Below are 18435 nucleotides of genomic sequence, written 5' to 3'. Positions count from 1 at the left end.
TCACTAAATGGCTAAATTGCCCAGGCTGGGCTCTATCTTGAAATCCTCCTGCCTCAGCCTCCCAGAGTGCTGGGATTATACATGTGCACCAGATGCCTGAGTCAGTATCTTTCTTTTTTTTTTGAGATGGGTCTCATTATTAGCCCAGGCTGGCCTCGAACTTGCTACAATCCTCCTGCCTCAGCCTCCGGAGTGCTGGAACCCCAGGCGAGCACCACCACACCCGACTCAATGTCCTTTTATTAATGAAAATTTCTAAATTTGTATCCACAGCCCAGAGTTCTTCCAATCTCCAGATAACTAAATTCAGCTCCCTTCCTGACAGCGGCACTTGGCGTCTCAAAGGCATCACCATCTGTGAAGTTAAACTCTGAATTCTCCACCAGAGGAGCTCATCCTCCCCTCTTGCAAAATCTCAGGAAATGGGATTAGCTGCCACCCACTCACTGAAGTCAGAAACCTGCGAATCAGCCCTAAATCACACACACACACACACACACACCCGTAGCAAACCCACCAGCACACTCGGCTGCTTCCGACCTTCACACCTCCACACCTCTCTAGCTCCTCTACACAGACCTGCAACATCCCCTAATGCCCCCTTCTACTGCCACCCCTCGTCCATTCCCGAGAGAAAGCCAGGTGGATCAGACCCGACCTCTGTGGTTCACAGACTTCCTGACCTCCAAGTCACTCGGGATAAACTAAATTCCTTCCGCTCAGGACTGCTTCGTCCATGAGACGCTCCTGGCCGCAAGTTGGAACCTTGCCAAGGGGTTATAAAAATTGTCTGAGCCAAGAGAAAAAAGAATTGGGTTCCAAACTGATGCAAGGTCAAGCCCGGCACAGCTGTAATCCAGGACCCCAGAGGCCGAGGCAGGAGGATCACCAGGAACTCACGGCCAGCCTTGGCTACACAGTGAGTTCAAGGCCAGCTTGAACTATATAGTGAGACCCTGCTTCAAAAAACCAAATAAACTTCGGCTATCAAGAAATCAGGGGCAGGGGATTTACCTCAGTGGTTCCAGCGCCTGCCTCGAAAGCACAAGGTCCCGAGTTCGATCTCCGGTACCAAAAAAATAAAAAAGAAGAAGATAGGGCCGGGGATTTAGCTCAGTGGTTTTGCTGCCTGCTGCGCAAGCGTAAGAATCTGAGTTTGATCCCCGGTACCAAAAAAAGTTAAAAGTGTACAAAGTTGCTTTGTTACAGTAAAGATACGCGTGTACACAAAACCAAAAACGAAAGTAGAATCGCCCCTGCTGCTTCTCTCTGTCCTTCTGACCAGCTCGTTCCCCTCCATTCACACTAGATGTCCTCCAGAGCCGGCCATCCGAGGTCGCCCCTCCACACACCTCTGTTACTCCCTGTCAACACCCTGCTCCGCCATCTGCAGATGCTTTGTTTAATTCCTCATTCCCGTCAGACTAACAAGCTCTGCGAAGGCGAGAAACTTCTGCGTCCTTTTCCCGATGGATCCTCAGGGCCTGTTCCAGGCCGGGCCCAGTGCAATCTTCTCAAATTGTTACCCAACCATAAATAAACGAAGGAGAACTCATCTCCCAGGGAGGAGGCCAAGCTAGGAAGATTTGCCTTGGACTCCACCTTGGGAGGCTTGGGAGCCCTCAGCTTCCCGTGATCCTAGGCAGTCAGAGGTTTTTAAAAAGTTTGGAAGTTGGGCCGGGGATTTAGCTCAGTGGTTTCGCCGCCTGCTGCGCAAGCGCAAAGACCCGAAAAATTGGCTCAAAACTGGAAGGAAAAGGAAATGGAACAGACGTGTGGCTCAGCGAAGTGTGAGTTCTTGGTTCGCACCTGCCCTCCCCGAGAGACGGTGACGGTGACGGCCCAGCCCCTTCCTGTGGGCTGGGTGCTAAGGGTGCCTGTGGCCTGGGCTCCGGGTGCAGAACCTCACCCTCGTTGACTATTCATGAGAAGGAGCTCACTATGGGAGCCTGGTGTTAATATTCATGAGAGGGCGGGGCCTCCTTCCCGCTGGGGCTCCTGGGAGGGCTCTAAATTATCTTTGAAGGAGGAGAGTACCACAGAGCCGAGATTTGAAGGGGCAGGGCCGCCTTCCCGCGAGGGTTCCCTGGAGGTCTTCTAAATTAGCCCAGAAGGAGAGGGTCACCACAGAGCCCGGGTGTTTATTATTCATGAAGGGGCGGAGCCTTCCTCCCACTGGGGCTCCTGGGGCTCCTGGGAGAGCGCTAAAAGGTATTCCCAAAGGAGAAGGGCACCACAGAACAGAGGTTTTTACTATTCATGAGGGGGCGTGGCGCCCCCCCCCCCGCTAGGGCTCTTGGGAGGGCTCTATATTATCCCAGAGGAGAAGGGTACCACAGAGTTGAAGGCTTTAGTATTCATGAGGGGGCGTGGCTCCCTCCCGCTGGGGCTCCTGGGAAGATTCTAAAGCATTCTTGAGGCCCGGGGTCGGCGTTCGCGAGCGGGAAGCAAGCGGAGCCTAGCGGAGCCTAACCCTCCTCTTCCCGGCGGGAAAACAGGAAATATTTTCTCTTTTAAACATTAAGAAATTTGAAGATGAGGCAAAACGTCTAAATCTCACTTTCCTGTGATACCTTAGCCGGAAAACTGTCAAAGTCTGTGGTAAAGAGAGCCCCTCCCCCGTACTTTCTTGTGGAAATAATTTCTTTTCCTGGACTGAAGGGGTACAGGATTTGATTCTCCAATTGGCCAATTTTTTGGTGTATGGTCTCCCTACATTACTGTTTAGAGGTTTTGGGGAGGCTCCTCAAAGAGCTTTGCTAGGTTAAACAACAAATTCTGACGGTTTGTTCTTGGGGTCCCCCAAGGACCCGCAAAACCTTTCACCCCTGGCCAAAAATTAGAGAAACGGGCCAGGGACATGGAAACCACTTTATTGTTATTTTGGTCTGTGAATCCCGTTCTACAGAGGGACAAGAGCACACCAGACATCATTTGGGGCGACATTGTCAAGGATTTTCAGAAAAGCCTGTTCTTGCCCCCCAAAAGGTCCAGGGCTGAGTAAAGAAAACAAGGAGTTGGAAGAGGAGACTTTAAGTTTTAAAATACTTGGACCCATTATTTTTTAAATCATTGCATCAGTTTAACCGTGTCCTTCATGAGTGATACTAAGGTCCCCTAGGACAGGGTCAGGTTTAGGGGGTCTCTGAGGAGACCAGGACTCGAACTTTAACCATGAGGCCAGATTTATATTTTATTATCATGAAAATGCTTTAAAATTCCCACCTTAAAAAGTTACACACTGAACTAGGGTTCTTGTATTGGTAGAAATACAGACAGCCATTAAAATATATATACTTGTAGTTTATTGGCATGAAAAGAATTCATTGGAAAAAAACAGATTACAAAATATGAAGTTATCACTGCTTTTTTTCCCTTTTCTTTTCTGATACTGGGAACTCAGAACCTTGCACTTGCCAGGCAGGTGTGGTGCCACTGAGCTACATCCCCAACCCTCACCGCTTTTTGTTAAAAGAGAAATATTATGTGAAATTCCAGAATGATATAAACACCAAAATGTTTATAAATTAATTTAATTGTATTTTTAAAACTTTTGGCATGTCATTAGTGTAGTTTTAGTGACTATTTTTAAAATATCTAGCCAGTCATGGTAGCACACACCTGTAATCCAGCACTCAGGAGGCTGAAGCAGAAGGACTGCAGTGAGTTTGAGGCCAACCTGGAATATTTAGTGTTTGTAAGGCTAGCCTGAACTACATAGCTGAGAGTCTGTCTCAAAAAACAAAAGCAAGGGGCTGGGGATTTAGCTCAGTGGTTCTGGCGCCTGCCTCACAAACCCAAGGTTCCAAATTCAATCCCTGGTAACAAAAAAAAATAAAAAATAAAAATAAAATAAAATCAGATTGTATAGACCTTCCTAAAATTTACCAATTCTTTTCTTTTCTTTCTTTCTTTCTTTCTTTCTTTCTTTCTTTCTTTCTTTCTGTCTTTCTTTTTTTTTTTATGGTACTCAGGATTGAACTGAGGACCCTGAACTTCCAAGGCAGGCATCGGCACCACTGAGCTAAATCCTCGGCAGTTTTGATATTAACAAAAAGTGGAACCAAAGCCAGGAATGGGGGTGCATGCCTATAATCCCAGAATTCTGGACAGTTGAGGGAGGAGGATCACAAGCTGGAGCCTTGGCTGGGCAATTTATTGATTTTGGAGACTGTCAGCAAATTTAAAAAATAAAAATATAAAGGGTAGGGTATGTATCTCAGTGTGAAGACCCTGGTTCAATCCCCAGTACCACCAAAAAATAAAAAATAAAAAAACCCTGAGGGAAGAATTAGCCTTGTTAATTTTATATAACTTTAGGCGCTTTTTTTTGAGACAGGATCTCACTATGTAGCTGAGGCTATCCTCCTGCCTCAGCATGCTGAGTGCTGGAATTACAGGCGTGTGCTACAAAGCTTTAATTTTGCCACTTATTTGTGTATTACACAGAACATAATTGGTAATAGCCATGCCACCTATTTAATCTGTTAGACTAGTACATTTAAATAGCTCTAATTAGTCCTTATTTTTTTTATTGTTTTTATCAAAAGGACAGAGGTCAGTACCCAGTTTTAATGAAATATAAGAATAGTGCTACAAAATTTTAAAGCTATACTAACTCTTTGATTATTTTAAAATATAATGGTTGCAAAAAGAAAATACTAATTGATGGATAATATGGGTTTTTGGTAATTGTTTTTTGTTTGTTTTTTGTGTTGTGGGAATTAAACCCCAAGCTTCACATAAGTAGGCAAGGGCTGGGGATTTAGCTCAGTGGTTTTGCCACCTGCTGCATAAGCACAAGGACCCGAGTTCGATCCCCGGTACCAAAAAAATAAAAATAAAAAACGTAAGTGGGCAAGTGCTCTACTACTTAGCTATACCCCAGCTGTGATAGATATTGACTGTATTTTGAGTCATATTGATTTTTTTGAGTTTTTTTCTTTTTCATAATACTCCTTCTTATATGTGTCAAAGCAAACTAAACAATGAATTCAGGTTACAAAAGAAGATATATATTTTGCACCTGTCCATAAGATCTTTGTCCATAAGATCTTTGTCCATAAATTAAGCCATATTAAGTCTTTTACTTTTCTCTTATTTTTATTTTTATTTTCTGCGGGCTATTTCTCATTGAAATACATGTCTTGTTTCCTAGTAAAACTCTTTATGTAGAATATTTGGTCAAGAGGTGAAGAAATTTAAAATTTTTCAAATGATGCTGAAATGAATATATAGATTGTAATGGCGAGATGCCCATAAATTGCACATCATAGTAAAACTTTTATAAATGTGGAGAGACAGCTGTTGCCATCAGTGTGTGGACCCCTTCATTTAAAACAAAAACAAACAAAAGATAAAAGACAAAAAAACAAAGAAAAGAAACCGGGCTGGGGCTGGTGCTTGATAATAGAGCTCTGGCCTAGCATGCAGGAGGCCCTGGGGTCCATCCTGAGCAGCACAAAAACAGCAGCTCTTCATTGCTTTAATTCCCTTTCTTCTTTATCTCCTGTACTTTGTTTTTCTAACCAGGATAAATTCATGAGATTAAAATAAAAAGGATGGCATCTAGAATAAATACCAGTTTCACAAGGATTCCCAAACAGAAGCACAGATGTAGTAACCGACGATCCAGCTATTTTTCCAGCAAACGAGATTCAGACTCTCAGCACTTATCAACTCTTGGAAGTTTTAAAGCCTTGCCATTGGAAGTATTCCAAATAATCTTAAACTATTTGTCAGGTGAGGTTTAGGGACAGTGAATAGGCTACATACAACACTAGAATATTTTAATTTTTTCCAAGAAGTAGTTTGTGTCTTAAGCTCTGCTAAAATGTTAACAGCATTCATGTGAAGTTTATTTTCAAAAGTTTCATCATTGTTACATTGTACATGTACAATGAGAAGACAGTGTGCTCAAACCAAGCATAACTCTATAACGATGTGGTAGCTTGATTGTTTTATTCCAATATAGTTCTAATCATTGAGAACTGGATTTAAAACGAATTTAAGATTTTTTTCCACTAGGATGCAGATAATTATGATTATTAATGAATTAATTTACAAGTTAACAGACTGTACTAATAGCGACATTCTTGCAATTTAAGCTCTTCATGCATGCATGTATATATTTCTTTTGGTAGTGAGAGATGTTGGCATGCTAAGCCTGGCCTCCAAAACAGTTAGCCGGGTCATTATCAATTATATTGAAACCTCCTCAGGAAGCAAGAGACTTTTACTACAGGACTTTCATAACCTTGAGCTGTCTGACAGGAGACAAGACTTCACTATTCTGGAGTACTACAGATCTCTAGGTAATTTATGAAATGAGAATTACATCAAAGGAAGAATTAAGTAAATTAAAGGATTTTATTAAACAGTTCTTTAAAGCCAGTAATATATGGAATATTCCTAAAAAGTGCCAATTTCTGATGTTTTTGCTCTTAAATGTGAGGACGTCCCTTAACACCTGCCCCTTATACTTTTTTTTTTGAAACAGAGTCTCACTGTGTAGACTCTGTGTAGACATTTCAGGGTGGCCATGGACTCACTATGTAGCCCAGGCTGGCCTTGAATACATGGTGATTCTCCCTCCCCAGCCTCCTGAGTGCTGGGATTACGGCCACCCACCACCCTGCCTATCTTTATTTATTTATTTAATTTTTTTTTGGTACTGGGGATCGAACTTGGGACCTTGCGCTTTCGAGGCAGGTGCCGGAACCACTGAGCTAAATCCCTGGCTACCCTGCCTATCTTTAACGATAATTAAATGTACTTTAATGTCAAATGTCAGTCTTTGTGATTTCATGTGCATACATATATTGCCTTTGCTTATTGTATAGGTAGTTTACTAGTTTAGGAAATTCTTTTGTATGCTTTATATCCTTTGGATATAATGAGTTTTATCTCTATGTCACTTTTCCCTTTCAAACATAATCTAGTCCTTAAAATAAGAAAATAAGTTTAAATACATTATTGCAGATTGCAGAGGATCATTTATTCTCTTATCAAAGACTATGGTTTTCTCTTTTTAAACACTACACATTTACTAATAAATTATTATGATATAATTAAATTGACCTTATCAAAGGAATTTCTGTATAATCTTTTTTCCCCTGGTATGTAGTCATTTATATCTTTCACCCCCATTCATTGATTTCATTCTTCCTACAGCACTGAAATAAAACTCTAAACTTGACTAATGATACCAATTTTTTTTGTACTGGTGATTGAACTCAGGACCTTGCACTTGTGAGGCAGGCACAGTGCCACTGAGCTAAAACCCTGGGTTAACACTAATTTAACTATGAACCTATTTTATAATTAACCCAAGCATGCAGTAAAACTAAATATCAAAATTATGTTGCAATTTGCAGAGCGTAGTGGTGCACACCTATGATCCTAGCACTCGGGAGGCTGAGGCAGGAGGAACACTGCAAGTTTGAGGCCAGCCTGGGGTACTTACTGAGTTCAAGCCTGGCCTGAACTGCATAGCAAGACCCTGTCGAAAGAACAAAAAAGAAACAACAAAAGATTATGTTGCAATTTAAATAAATGCACAGTGAGTTAAGTGAATATTGTCTTTTAGTAGCCCAAGAATGCTTACCTTTAATAATAAATCTAAAAATGTAAATACATCAAAGTATATTTAATAAGACCAAATGAAAGGTATATAATCTAAATACAATGCTGTTGGCTTCAGTATTTATAACTAGATTTAGTAAAGCTTATAACCAAATATGGCAATTTTTTTTGCTATGTCTCACTATAAATATCTTTTTTTCAAACATCATTAGTTGAGTAATAGACCTTGTCCTTTGGTTTAAGTCTGAAAGAATTTTCTTTTTTCATGACCAAGTCTCAATTGCTTAAACAAACAAAGCATTAAGACAATTATATGGGCCTGGGGATGTAGCTCAATGGCAGAGTGCTTGCCTAGCATGCACAGGGCCCTGGGTTCCATCCTCAGGGATACACACACACACACACACACACACACACACACAATTATATGAATAACTCAATTTAAAATTTTAAATATATATTGATCTTATTGGCTAGATTTTTTGTCATTGTAGTTGTTTTGTTTTTTTGAGACAGGGTCTTGGTATTGTAGTTCAGGCTGGCCTTGAAATCACTTTGTAGCCCAAGTTGAGTTTGAACATCTAGGGATCTTCTTGCCTCAGCCTCTCGAGTGCTAGGAACATAGGCGTGTACCACCATGCTCATCAATAGCTGCCTTTTAAAAAATAGTTTTAGGGCTGGGGATTTAGCTCAATGGTACCACACCTGCCTCACAAGTGCAAGGTCCTGAGTTCAAACCCTGGTACCAAAAAAAAATGATTTTATTCATAAAATTTCAACCTTCCATTTAATTTTGAAGAAAACACCTGGTTTGCAACTGATGCTTTAGGTAAATGTTGGAAGATCTTACCATTTTATCATATCATTCCTATCTGATCTGTTCTTGTTTTTAGACATTAAAATAACATCTTCCATTTCAAACATTATGCATTTTAATTTACTTTTTCATATAAAACAGAGCAGATGGCCAGTGTGGAAAGAACATTGAATGTGACTCTATTTTATTGGGAAGAAATGAAAGAAGTTGGTCTCTAAAGGCTTTAGCAGAGCACCTGTGATTAAAAAAATATTTTAAAACTAATATTAGGCTCTATGGTAAATTATAACCTTTATAAGTAGGAGTTGTACATTAGAAAAGGCAGCCAACATACAATTATAGCTTACAATTCCCCAGCTATGATAGGCAGTGAGACTGGATGCCAAAATAGGAAAGGAAAATAACTCAATTTAAAAACCAAACACTGAGAATGTCTTTTTATATACAAAAATGAAGAAGATTTATGCTTAAAACTCAACTCTTGTCATATGTTCCCCAAACATAGCAACTTCTAAAAATAAATTCGATTCCCATGGATTTTTCAGAATTATATAATTATTATATTAAAAAGTCGGCCAGGGATTTAGCTCAGTGGTTCTGCCACCTGCCTCGAAAGTGCAAGATCCCGAGTTTGATCCCCGGTACCAAATAAATAAATAAATAAATAAATAAATAAATAAATAAAAATTTAAAAATTTTTAAAAGTAAAAAGTAAATGCAAAAAAGGTGAAAACTGAAAGAAAGTCATGATATTCTGGTATGTATTTTCCTACTATGTGTCTTATTTTTGGTTCAAGAACATTTGACTTTATAGGAATGCTAACAGTGTGTTGCCATTTTAGGAAAACAGAATAATTAGGGAAAACAAATACATTTCCTGTTGCTGCAGTTTAAGTCACATCTTACTGAAAAATTGAAGGTTTGTTTCCTTTTTTGAAACATCTAATTGCAAAATCCTACATATTCTCAACATGCAAATTCTATAAAAGGAAATTTTTGAAGGAAGAGAGAGAAATTTAATCCAAATTCAGTACTTTATGTTAACAAAAATGGCTTAATCTCTGAAAGTTTACGTACTTATGACTTTAAATTTTTGTATTTGGAAAAAGGAATACAAAAATCTCTTTTCTTTTTTTTTTTGTTTTGGTCTTTTGAGATAAGGTCTCATGCTATGTAGTTCAGGTTAGTCTTAAACTCACTATGTATCCCAGGCTGACCTCAAACTTGTATCTATCCTCCTGCCTCAGCCTCCTGAGTGCTGGGGTTACAGGAGTGCCTTACCACACCTGGCATGCCTGGCTTCTTTTCCCATTCTGTTATGTCTTACTAAATTAACAATATATAAAATATTTTCCTTTATGGACATAAGGTTAATTTCAAAAGATACTCATAACAGGGCTGGGGATTTAGCACAGTGGTTCCACCACCTGCCTTCCAAGTGCGAGGTCCCGAGTTCAATCCCCAGTACCAAAAAAACCCCAAAAGATAATCATGTCTTTTTTCTATGGAATAAAGATGGCTTCCCTAACATATCTTTATGTCTTATTATTGTATCTTTTTAAATCTAAATACTTTCCATGTGTGTCCTACAGTATTGATTTCACAACTTTTTTTACAAGATGTGTCAAGTTCTCTTAGATGAACATCGGTCACTTGGTGAATGCCTTACAGTTTATGCGTTTTGTACTCTTCCTCTCAAAAGTTCCTGTAAAAGCTGTATCATAGCTGGGTATGATGACACATGCTTGTGATCTTGGCACTTGGGAGGCTGAGGCAGAAGGATTGCCATGAGTTTGATGCCACCCTAGGCTACCTGACTACATAGTGAGTCCTTGTCTCAGAAGACCAAAAAAAAAGAAATAAAAGAAAAGAACCTGTATCATACTCAGACAAGGTTGTAATATAATCCCAGCTACTTGGGAGGCTGAGCCAGGAGGATTCCCAGTTGAAGCACACCTGGGCAATTTAGCATCTTTGAGAGAACTGTATCAAAATTTTAAAAATTAAAAAGGAGAGCTGGGGATTTAGCTCAGTGGTTCCACCACCTGCCCCATAAGCGCAAGGTCCCAAGTTCAATCCCTGCTACCAAAAAAAATTTTTTTAAAGGACTAGAAATATAGCTCAGTTCAAAGGCTCTGGGTTCAATCCCCAGGACAGGGCAGGGAGACCTCAAAAACAAAAACTATATCATTGTGCACTGTGGAAACATCATTCTGTGCTACAGATATGCTCACGTGAATCTCACTACCATTTCTTCTTTGTCTCTTTTTCAGGTGTACTATTTAAAAGATGTACGTTGCTGCTACCCACCAAGGAAAGACTAAAGTGCATTCACAGGATACTCTCAGAAGTAAGACCATACTTCCAGATTGGCCCATAATCTTCATTTTCAGTAACTTTATAACTGTGGTCTTATACTTAATTTAAATACATCCTTAATTGAAGGAATTTCATGTATTAGGCCTAAAAATTGATAAATGATAATCTAAGACAGAAGTTATGTGACACCAAAAGTAGCATAGTACAGGCATCCCACCACCACAGTTCAGTTCTCCACAGTCAATCCCAGTCTGAAAATTGTAAGCAGGAAGTTCCAAAAGTAAATTCATAAATTTCACATTGTGCATCATTCTGAGTGGTGTGATGAAATCTCTTGTCATCCTGTTCCTTCCCACCTGGGATGAGAATCGTCCCTTTGTCCCATGTGTCACATTATACGTGCTGCCGCCGCTAATCACTTAGTAACTATCTGGATTTTCAGACTCATTGCCATTGTATCACAGTGCTTGTGCTCAGGTAATCCTTATTTTACCTAATAATGTTCTCCAAAGTGCAAAATTAATAATGTTGGCAATTGTACATTGTTATTTATCTATTATTATTGTTGTTATCAGTCTCTTGATAAGCCTACTCTATAAATTAAACTTTATCATAGGAAGGTATGTATAGAAAAAATAGCATTGTATAAAGTATTTTTACCCCACATAGGAACCCCAAGGAAGTCTTAAAGTAGTGACATAGATATTTGTTAAAATGAAGTAATTTCTTAGCTGGGCACAGTGGTGCCTCACTATAATCCCAGTAGCTGGGAGCCTGAGGCAAAGGATCAAGAATTTGAGACCAACCTTGGCAGTTTAGTGAGTCCTTGTCTCAAAATAAAGAAATAAGAAAGGGCTGGGGATGTAGCTCAGTGTAAAGGACCTGGGTTCAGTACCCAGTACTGAAAAAATGTTAAAATTTTACTGTTTCAGTGTACAGAAAACATAAAAGAGCCTTTTGTTTGTTTGGTTGGTTTTGGTTTGGTTTTCTGAGACAAGGTCTTGTAGCCCAGGGTGGCCTCAAACTCATGGAGATCCTCCTGCCTCAGCTTCCCAAAGTGCTGGCATTACATGCATGCACCACCACAGCCAGCAGGACAGTATTTTTAATTTAACCTTACATAATAACTGACTTGGAAATATATATCAATGCCTTTGGGCATAATCTCTCCAGACAAGGTTGTGTTTCACTATGCAAATCCTACCATACATAGAATGAGATGGTCCATTCTGTCCTCAGGAGTATCCAAACTGTTCTCTGGTGTTCTTCCACACAGTATTTGTCTTGTGCTGGTTTATATTGCAGCAGCTTCCCAGATGTTATGACTTGGGTCTAGATGTCCCCCCAAAGCCTCATGCATTCATAAGAGGGGCTTTTTCAGAGTTAGCTGAATCTAGAGTGTGTGATGCTGGGATTAAGATTGTGTGATTCTAAATGAGTACACTGATTGGCTTGGCATTGCCTTCATCCAGGTAACCTGAATACAATATAAGGGACAGAAGGAGGCTTGTCTTGTCCTTGGCTTGCTTTGCTACCTTCTGCCCACCATGAACTGTGTCTCCTCTGGAGTGCCCTCTACCATGCCATCCTGCCTTGGGGCCAGCCAATGGTGGACTGAAACCTCTACAAACTCTAAACCTTTCCTCTCTTAACTTGAGGGTGTTGGATATTTTGTCTTAGCAACGAGAAAAGTAACTAAGACACCAGATGATCTTGCTGCTGTCCACCTCATCACCCCCAGACCATTCTGTGTACCAATTCAAAGGCCCTCAAAACATCACAATGATTAATTTTTATTTTTATTAGGACACATTTCCAATACACAATAATTACATTCATTGTGGGGATTTGATACATCTACATAGCTTTATACCTTTAATTCTCTTTCCATTCCCAAAATAACTTTCTTGTTTAAAATCTTTCAGAGGCTGGTTTGGTGGTACACATCTATAATTTTAGCTACACAGGAGGCTGAGGCAGGAGGATGGCAAGTTCCAGCCAACTTGGGGAATTTATCAAGACCCTGACTCAAAATACAAAATAAAGTATTGGGGGTATAGCTTAGTGATAGAATGCCTGCCTACCTTGTACAAGAGTCTGGGTTCAATTTCCAGTGCTACCAAAAAAGGAAAATCTTTCTGTGATTACTCACATTTAGAAAATAGGACTCAAGATTCAAAGCTTATATTAGGGATTCTCCTCAATTGTAGGCTTATTTTCTCTACTTTGAGCCTAATTCACCTGGTCACATCTTCCTTACAACAAACATTGTCTATTCTTACCTCCATACAGTTTTGACTTCGCCATTTCCCACTCCAGTGCTTTCCATTCATCACACCCAAGTCCTACCTGAAAGCATTACTTCTTTCACATTTCCCTCACAAACATTTTTTTTTTACAAACTTTTTATTTATTTATTTATTTATTTATTTATTTATTTATATTTTTTATTTTTTTGGTACCCGGGATTGAACTCGGGTCCTTGCACTTGCACAGCAGGCGGCGAAACCACTGAGCTAAATCCCGGCCCTATTTTTTTTATTTTTTGAGACAGGATCTCGCTATATAGTTCAGGCTGGCCTTGAACTCACTATGTAGCCCTGGCTGGTCTCGAACTTATGGCAATCCTCCTGCCTCAGCCTCCGGAGTGCTAGGATCACAGGCCCTTACAAACTTTTTGATCATTCTCAGGTTAATATTTTCCCTGTTTTCATATTGTCTAATACAGTATTTATTCAGTCCTTTAATATTTATACACATTATGATACAAATATAACAATTTCACATGTGTATATTTTATTCTCTTAAATTGTGAGATCCTTAACCTATGAACGCAGTGCTAATCAGAATACATACTGAAAACATTCTTGGTTGTTTCCATTAATTTTTTTTCCTCAGTACTGGGGATTGAACTCAGGACCTTGTGCTTTCAAGGCAGGCCACAGCACCACTGAGCTAAACCCCATTAAATTTGTTTTGCTTTTTGGGGGCTTTTTTGGTACCGGGGATTGAACTCGGGTCCTCAGCTTGCGAGGCAGGCGCCAGAACCACTGAGCTAAATCCCTGGCCCATCCCCATTAAATTTGAATGTCAGGGGCCGGGGGTTTAGCTCAGTGGTTCCGCCTCCCAGCCCCCCCGCCCCCCCGCAAGCCCAAGGACCTGAGTTCGTTCCCCAGTACCAAAAAAAAAAAATTTGAATGTCAAATCATTGTACAGATTCTCAGGAAAGGCAGAATTAACAATTATTCTCTTTACAGGTTGCCTGTTTTAAATTCAATGGCTGTGCAGCTCCCATGCAGTGCTTAGGATTATCATGTTATGGCATGATTTTACAGGTACATGTTTTAGTGAAAGCAGGAAAGAAATGCTTTTCAAGTAATAACAAGTAGAGTGTGAAATCTATCCTTTTGTAGTTAACAGAATAGAAGTTTAAGTGTTGTTTGTTTGTTTGTTTTTGAGACAGGATTTTGCTACATAGCTCAGGCTGGGCTTGAACTCACTGTGTAGCCCAGGCTCCTGCATCAGCTTCCCAAGTGCTAGGATTACAGGCCTGCGCCACTACGCCTGGCAAATAGAAGTTATAATACTCTTAAAGAGAACAAAAGAAAATTGTAAAATTTGAGAATGTCTTAATAGTGTGTTTGCCATCTCAGATTTTCTTCTTCAGTTTCTAGCTTATAAGAAATGTTTATCATTTAAGGGCCGGGGATTTAGCTCAGTGGTTCCACTGCCTGCTTTGCAAGTGCAAGGTCCTGAGTTCGGTCCCCAGTACCAAAAAAAAAAAAAAAAAGAAATCTTTAACATTTATTTCCTCTATGCCAATGTCCTCAAAGTTTCCAGCCAGTTGTGAAGACTAGAAACACTATGGGTTAGCGTATATGTGTTTTGATGTATAGATATCATGAGTTTAAGCTCTTGGTCTAGTTATTTAAGGTGTGGGTTCAGAAATCAACTGTGTGTTTTGAAGAATATTTTTACTGACTTTTTATTGTGAACAAAGAAGATAAAAATAGCAGGTGCAGTGTTGTACTTCTGTAATCCCAGCTACCTGAGAAGCTGAAACAGGAGGATCACAAGTTCTAGGCCTCTCTAAATAACTTTGCAAGACCCTGTCTCAAAATGAAAAAAGGGCTAGAGATATAGAGTATTCCTGGGTTCAATCCCAGGCACCAAAAAAAAACAAAAAGAAAAGAAAAGAAGAAAAATATAATAACCAGCATTTATTAAGCCCTGATATGAGCCAGACATTGTACATGCGTTATCTCATTTAAAGCTGAAACCACTGCAGGAGGTGATGCTACCCCTAAGAGGCCTGAACTGGCCCTGGCCTCCCAGCCACCAAGTTCCACACACCCAGATTCCAGAGCCTCCTTTTACCCTCCTCCAACACAGACTTTTTATTTTTTCAATTTGTCTATGTCTTTATTTCTTTTCTTGAAATAGGAAAATGCATACACAAGACTTCACATAAAATTCAAAAGTTACAAAGTATATAAAATGAAAAGTTAAACTCCCTCTTAGGCCTGTCCCTCATCTACTGATTTCCCTTCACCAAAAGTAATCACTGTTACTAGTTTCTCTCTCCCTCCAGAGAGAATAAGATTATTATAAGTTTTTTGTACTAGGGACCTATGATTAATTTTTTGTTTTTGTTTTTGTTTTGGTACACGGGATCAAACTCGGGTCCTTGTGCTTGCGCAGCAGGCAGTGAAATTACTGAGCTAAATCCCCGGCCCCCTAAGATTAATTTTTAAACCACTGAATCCAGTTAATTATTTTAGGAAAAATTTATGTGATTAATCAAACTTTCAGGGCCAGGGATTTAGCTCAGTTGTGCCACCGCCTGCCTTACAACCTCAAGGTCCTGAGTTTGATCCCCAGTACCAAAAAAACCCTTTCAGAATCTAATTATAGTTGTATATCACTTGAATTTCCTTTTCATGTATGCATAATTTGTGCACGTTACTGTGTACAAGGATAGTTATTAAATTTTGGCCTAATGAAAGTTTTTTTAGTTGTTCAAATCCAAGAGTCATAAAAAAATGTTCAAAATTATCACATTAAAATGAGATCATTATCATTCATAAACAACATCAGACAGGGCAGTCAAAGGTTCTACTGTCATCCTAAAACTGAGACACAGTGTGAAGGAGGGGTCTAAAGCTGTGGTCTAGGGGTTTGGCCTTACTTTATTTTCCTCATATTATCAAAGTTCAGGATTCAGTACCATTTAAAAGTACCTTGGGGGCTGGGGATTTAGCTCAGTGGTTCCGGCGCCTGCCTCAAAAGTGCAGGTCCCAAGTTCGATCCCTGGTACCAAAATAATAAAATAAAATAAAATAAAAGTACCTTGAAAAGATACTTCCTTTTCAACCAAAAAGAAACTGGTTTTGGAGTACATCTCGGTTTTGATTCTGTGAATTTCATATTAATTTAAACACCTCCATCCTGGGTTAAAAACTGCACAGCAGTCTGCTCGTAAAGAAGTAATGGCTTATATTTTGACTTGTGCTCTAAACATCTGCAATGTTTCCTTTATCTTACCTTCCTCAGACCTTGACAGCAGGTTGGGATGACCGTGAATGCCAGCGCGTTTATAACTTCTTATGTGAGTTGACCAACCTCTCTCGCAAGATGCAAACTGTTGTCTGTAGCAAACCAGGTAAAGAACTGCAATTCACAGATATCATATAGAGATTAAAATAGGCATGCTGTAATCCAGTACTCTGGGAGGCTGAGGCAGGAGGATCTCAAAATCAACCCCAGACTGGGCAACATAGTAACAATGAGTCCTTGTTTCAAAAGTTAAAAAAAGCATTTTTTAAAAAATTGAGCTCTGGGCCGGGAATTTAGCTCAGTGGTTCCACCGCCTGCCTCGCAAGGGCAAGGACCTGAGTTTGATCTCTGGTACCAAAAAAATAAAAAAATTGAGCTCCAGATTTAGCTCAGTACAAAGACCCTGGAGAAGAAGCCAGGAGAGAGACAGTACAGTGGACCCTTGACTTATGAACTCAATTAATTCCCAAGGGCTGATTGTAACTCAAGTTGGTCAATTGATGCCTCAGGCTCCTCTACACAGCCTTCCAAGTCTCTCTCTTGTGTACAGGCGGATCTCAGAGTCCTTAGAGAGACACTGGCCCAGGATTTCTCAATGAACACCACACAGGAAAGGACGTTGTCATGTTCCTTCCAGAACTCTAAGGGTTAAATCTATGTCTGAGACCATCTGGAAGAACAAGCAGCTGGCATTTCAGTCATAATTCAAGACTTTGGTCATAAGTTAAAACTAAAATCCTGGTCATAACCCAAGTTGTCCATGTATCAGGCCAGTCGTGACTCAAGGGTCCACTATAGTTTAAAAACAATTTTTATTTCATCTTGGCTGGAAATAATATCCACATACTTGGTCAAACATTATTCTGGCTCTGTGAAGGTATTTTTCAGATGAAATGAATATTTAAGTCAGTAGACTTTGAGTCCAGCAGATTTCCCTTCCAGGGCGTGGGGCCCTCAAGAGGTCAGGTTCGAAGGATTCCACCTGTGAGGTACTGCAGACACCCTTGGACCCAGCAGGCTCTGTCCGGTCTCCAGCCAGCTGGGCTGCCTGTGGGTTTCAGACTCACCAGACCACCAGTTGCTTCAGATAAATCCATCTCATTCTCCCCACCCCACACATGTATACGAATGGTCGGTGTACAGACATTGTGTATGTATGTGATTCCCTGGGGAGGCTGACAAGGAGGATCGAACATTGCTGGCCAGCCTGGGCAGTGGAGCCAGACCTTGTCTCAAAATAAACAGGGTTAGGGCTGGGGATTTAGCTCAGTGGTTCTGGCACCTGCCTCGCAAGTGCAAGGTCCCAAGTTCAATCCCTGGTACCAAAAAAAAGAAGAATAGAAAATAAACAGGGTTGGGGGTGTTGCCCAGGGGTGAAACCACCTGGGATCCCTGCCCACTATGGGGTAGGGGCTTTAAAATCTATGTTTTGTTTAAAATCTGAAGCAAGCATAACAGAAAGTAGTGTTTTGACAAAGCTAGATGATTTGTTCACAGTGCTTGTTATAGAATTTCTGGTTTTCTATCAACTTGAAATATTTCATTATAAAATCAAAAAGGAAAATTTTCAGTTGTTGTTTTTGAGACAGGGTCTCACCATGTATTTCAGGTTGGCTTTAAACTCACTATGCAGAGGCCAGGATGTAGCTGAGTGGCACCTCTCCTGCTTGGCAATGCAAGGTCCTGAGTTTGATCCCCAATACCAGGAAAAAAAGAACATACAAAACAATTTTCCCCCTTTTGTCTCTCTTAGATAGAAGCTGTCTTTCTCTCAATAAATTTTTCTACTATTAAAAAAATTAAAATACAATAAAAATAAACTCACTGTGTAGTGCAGGCTGGCCTCGAATCCAGTGATCCTCCTTCCCTCAATTTCCTGAGTGCTGGGATCACAGGTGTGTACCACCACTGGGAGATTTAGAAGCCAGATGAACTGATAACGAAATTAGCTTATCAGGTTTCTCCCTTGATCTTTTATTAGCTCCTGCACAACTTCAAAATAAAGTCCAGATTACACTGTCCCTCACATTCTGGTCCCAACCTACTTTTTCAAACTTCCTATTCACTACTCTATCAGCTCAACAGAAGTGTTCTGTTCTCCCTACTCACTGCGTCTCAGACCCTCTTTACCTGTTTGCAGCTCAATACCTTTTCTTCCC

General features: G+C 40.1%; 1 protein-coding gene across 4 annotated transcripts in view; it reads left to right on the top strand.

The window, feature by feature from the left end:
* Positions 1-1030: 1030 nt before the first annotated feature.
* The window catches only part of Fbxo47 (F-box protein 47), a 29377-nt gene continuing 11972 nt past the window's right edge, over positions 1031-18435 (top strand). Inside the window, exons 1-6 of one of the 4 annotated variants that reach the window (XM_004859525.3) lie at positions 2427-2601; positions 5533-5742; positions 6144-6314; positions 10675-10751; positions 13978-14055; positions 16274-16382. In XM_004859525.3, the coding sequence (XP_004859582.1) occupies positions 5562-5742; positions 6144-6314; positions 10675-10751; positions 13978-14055; positions 16274-16382 (616 nt within the window). In that variant the 5' untranslated portion in view covers positions 2427-2601; positions 5533-5561. Of the gene's footprint in view, positions 1791-2426; positions 2602-5532; positions 5743-6143; positions 6315-10674; positions 10752-13977; positions 14056-16273; positions 16383-18435 lie in introns of those variants that run through there. The other 3 variants (XM_021240307.2, XM_087202477.1, XM_087202478.1) reach the window with 3 other exon arrangements.

The sequence above is a fragment of the Heterocephalus glaber genome, unplaced genomic scaffold (assembly GCF_053883595.1).
Source record: "Heterocephalus glaber isolate CG9 unplaced genomic scaffold, H.glaber_assembly_v1.0 deba00001773, whole genome shotgun sequence".
Classification (NCBI taxonomy): domain Eukaryota; kingdom Metazoa; phylum Chordata; class Mammalia; order Rodentia; family Bathyergidae; genus Heterocephalus; species Heterocephalus glaber.
The sequence above is the reverse complement of the archived record's forward strand: the minus strand, read 5'-3'. Positions and strand labels throughout refer to the sequence as shown.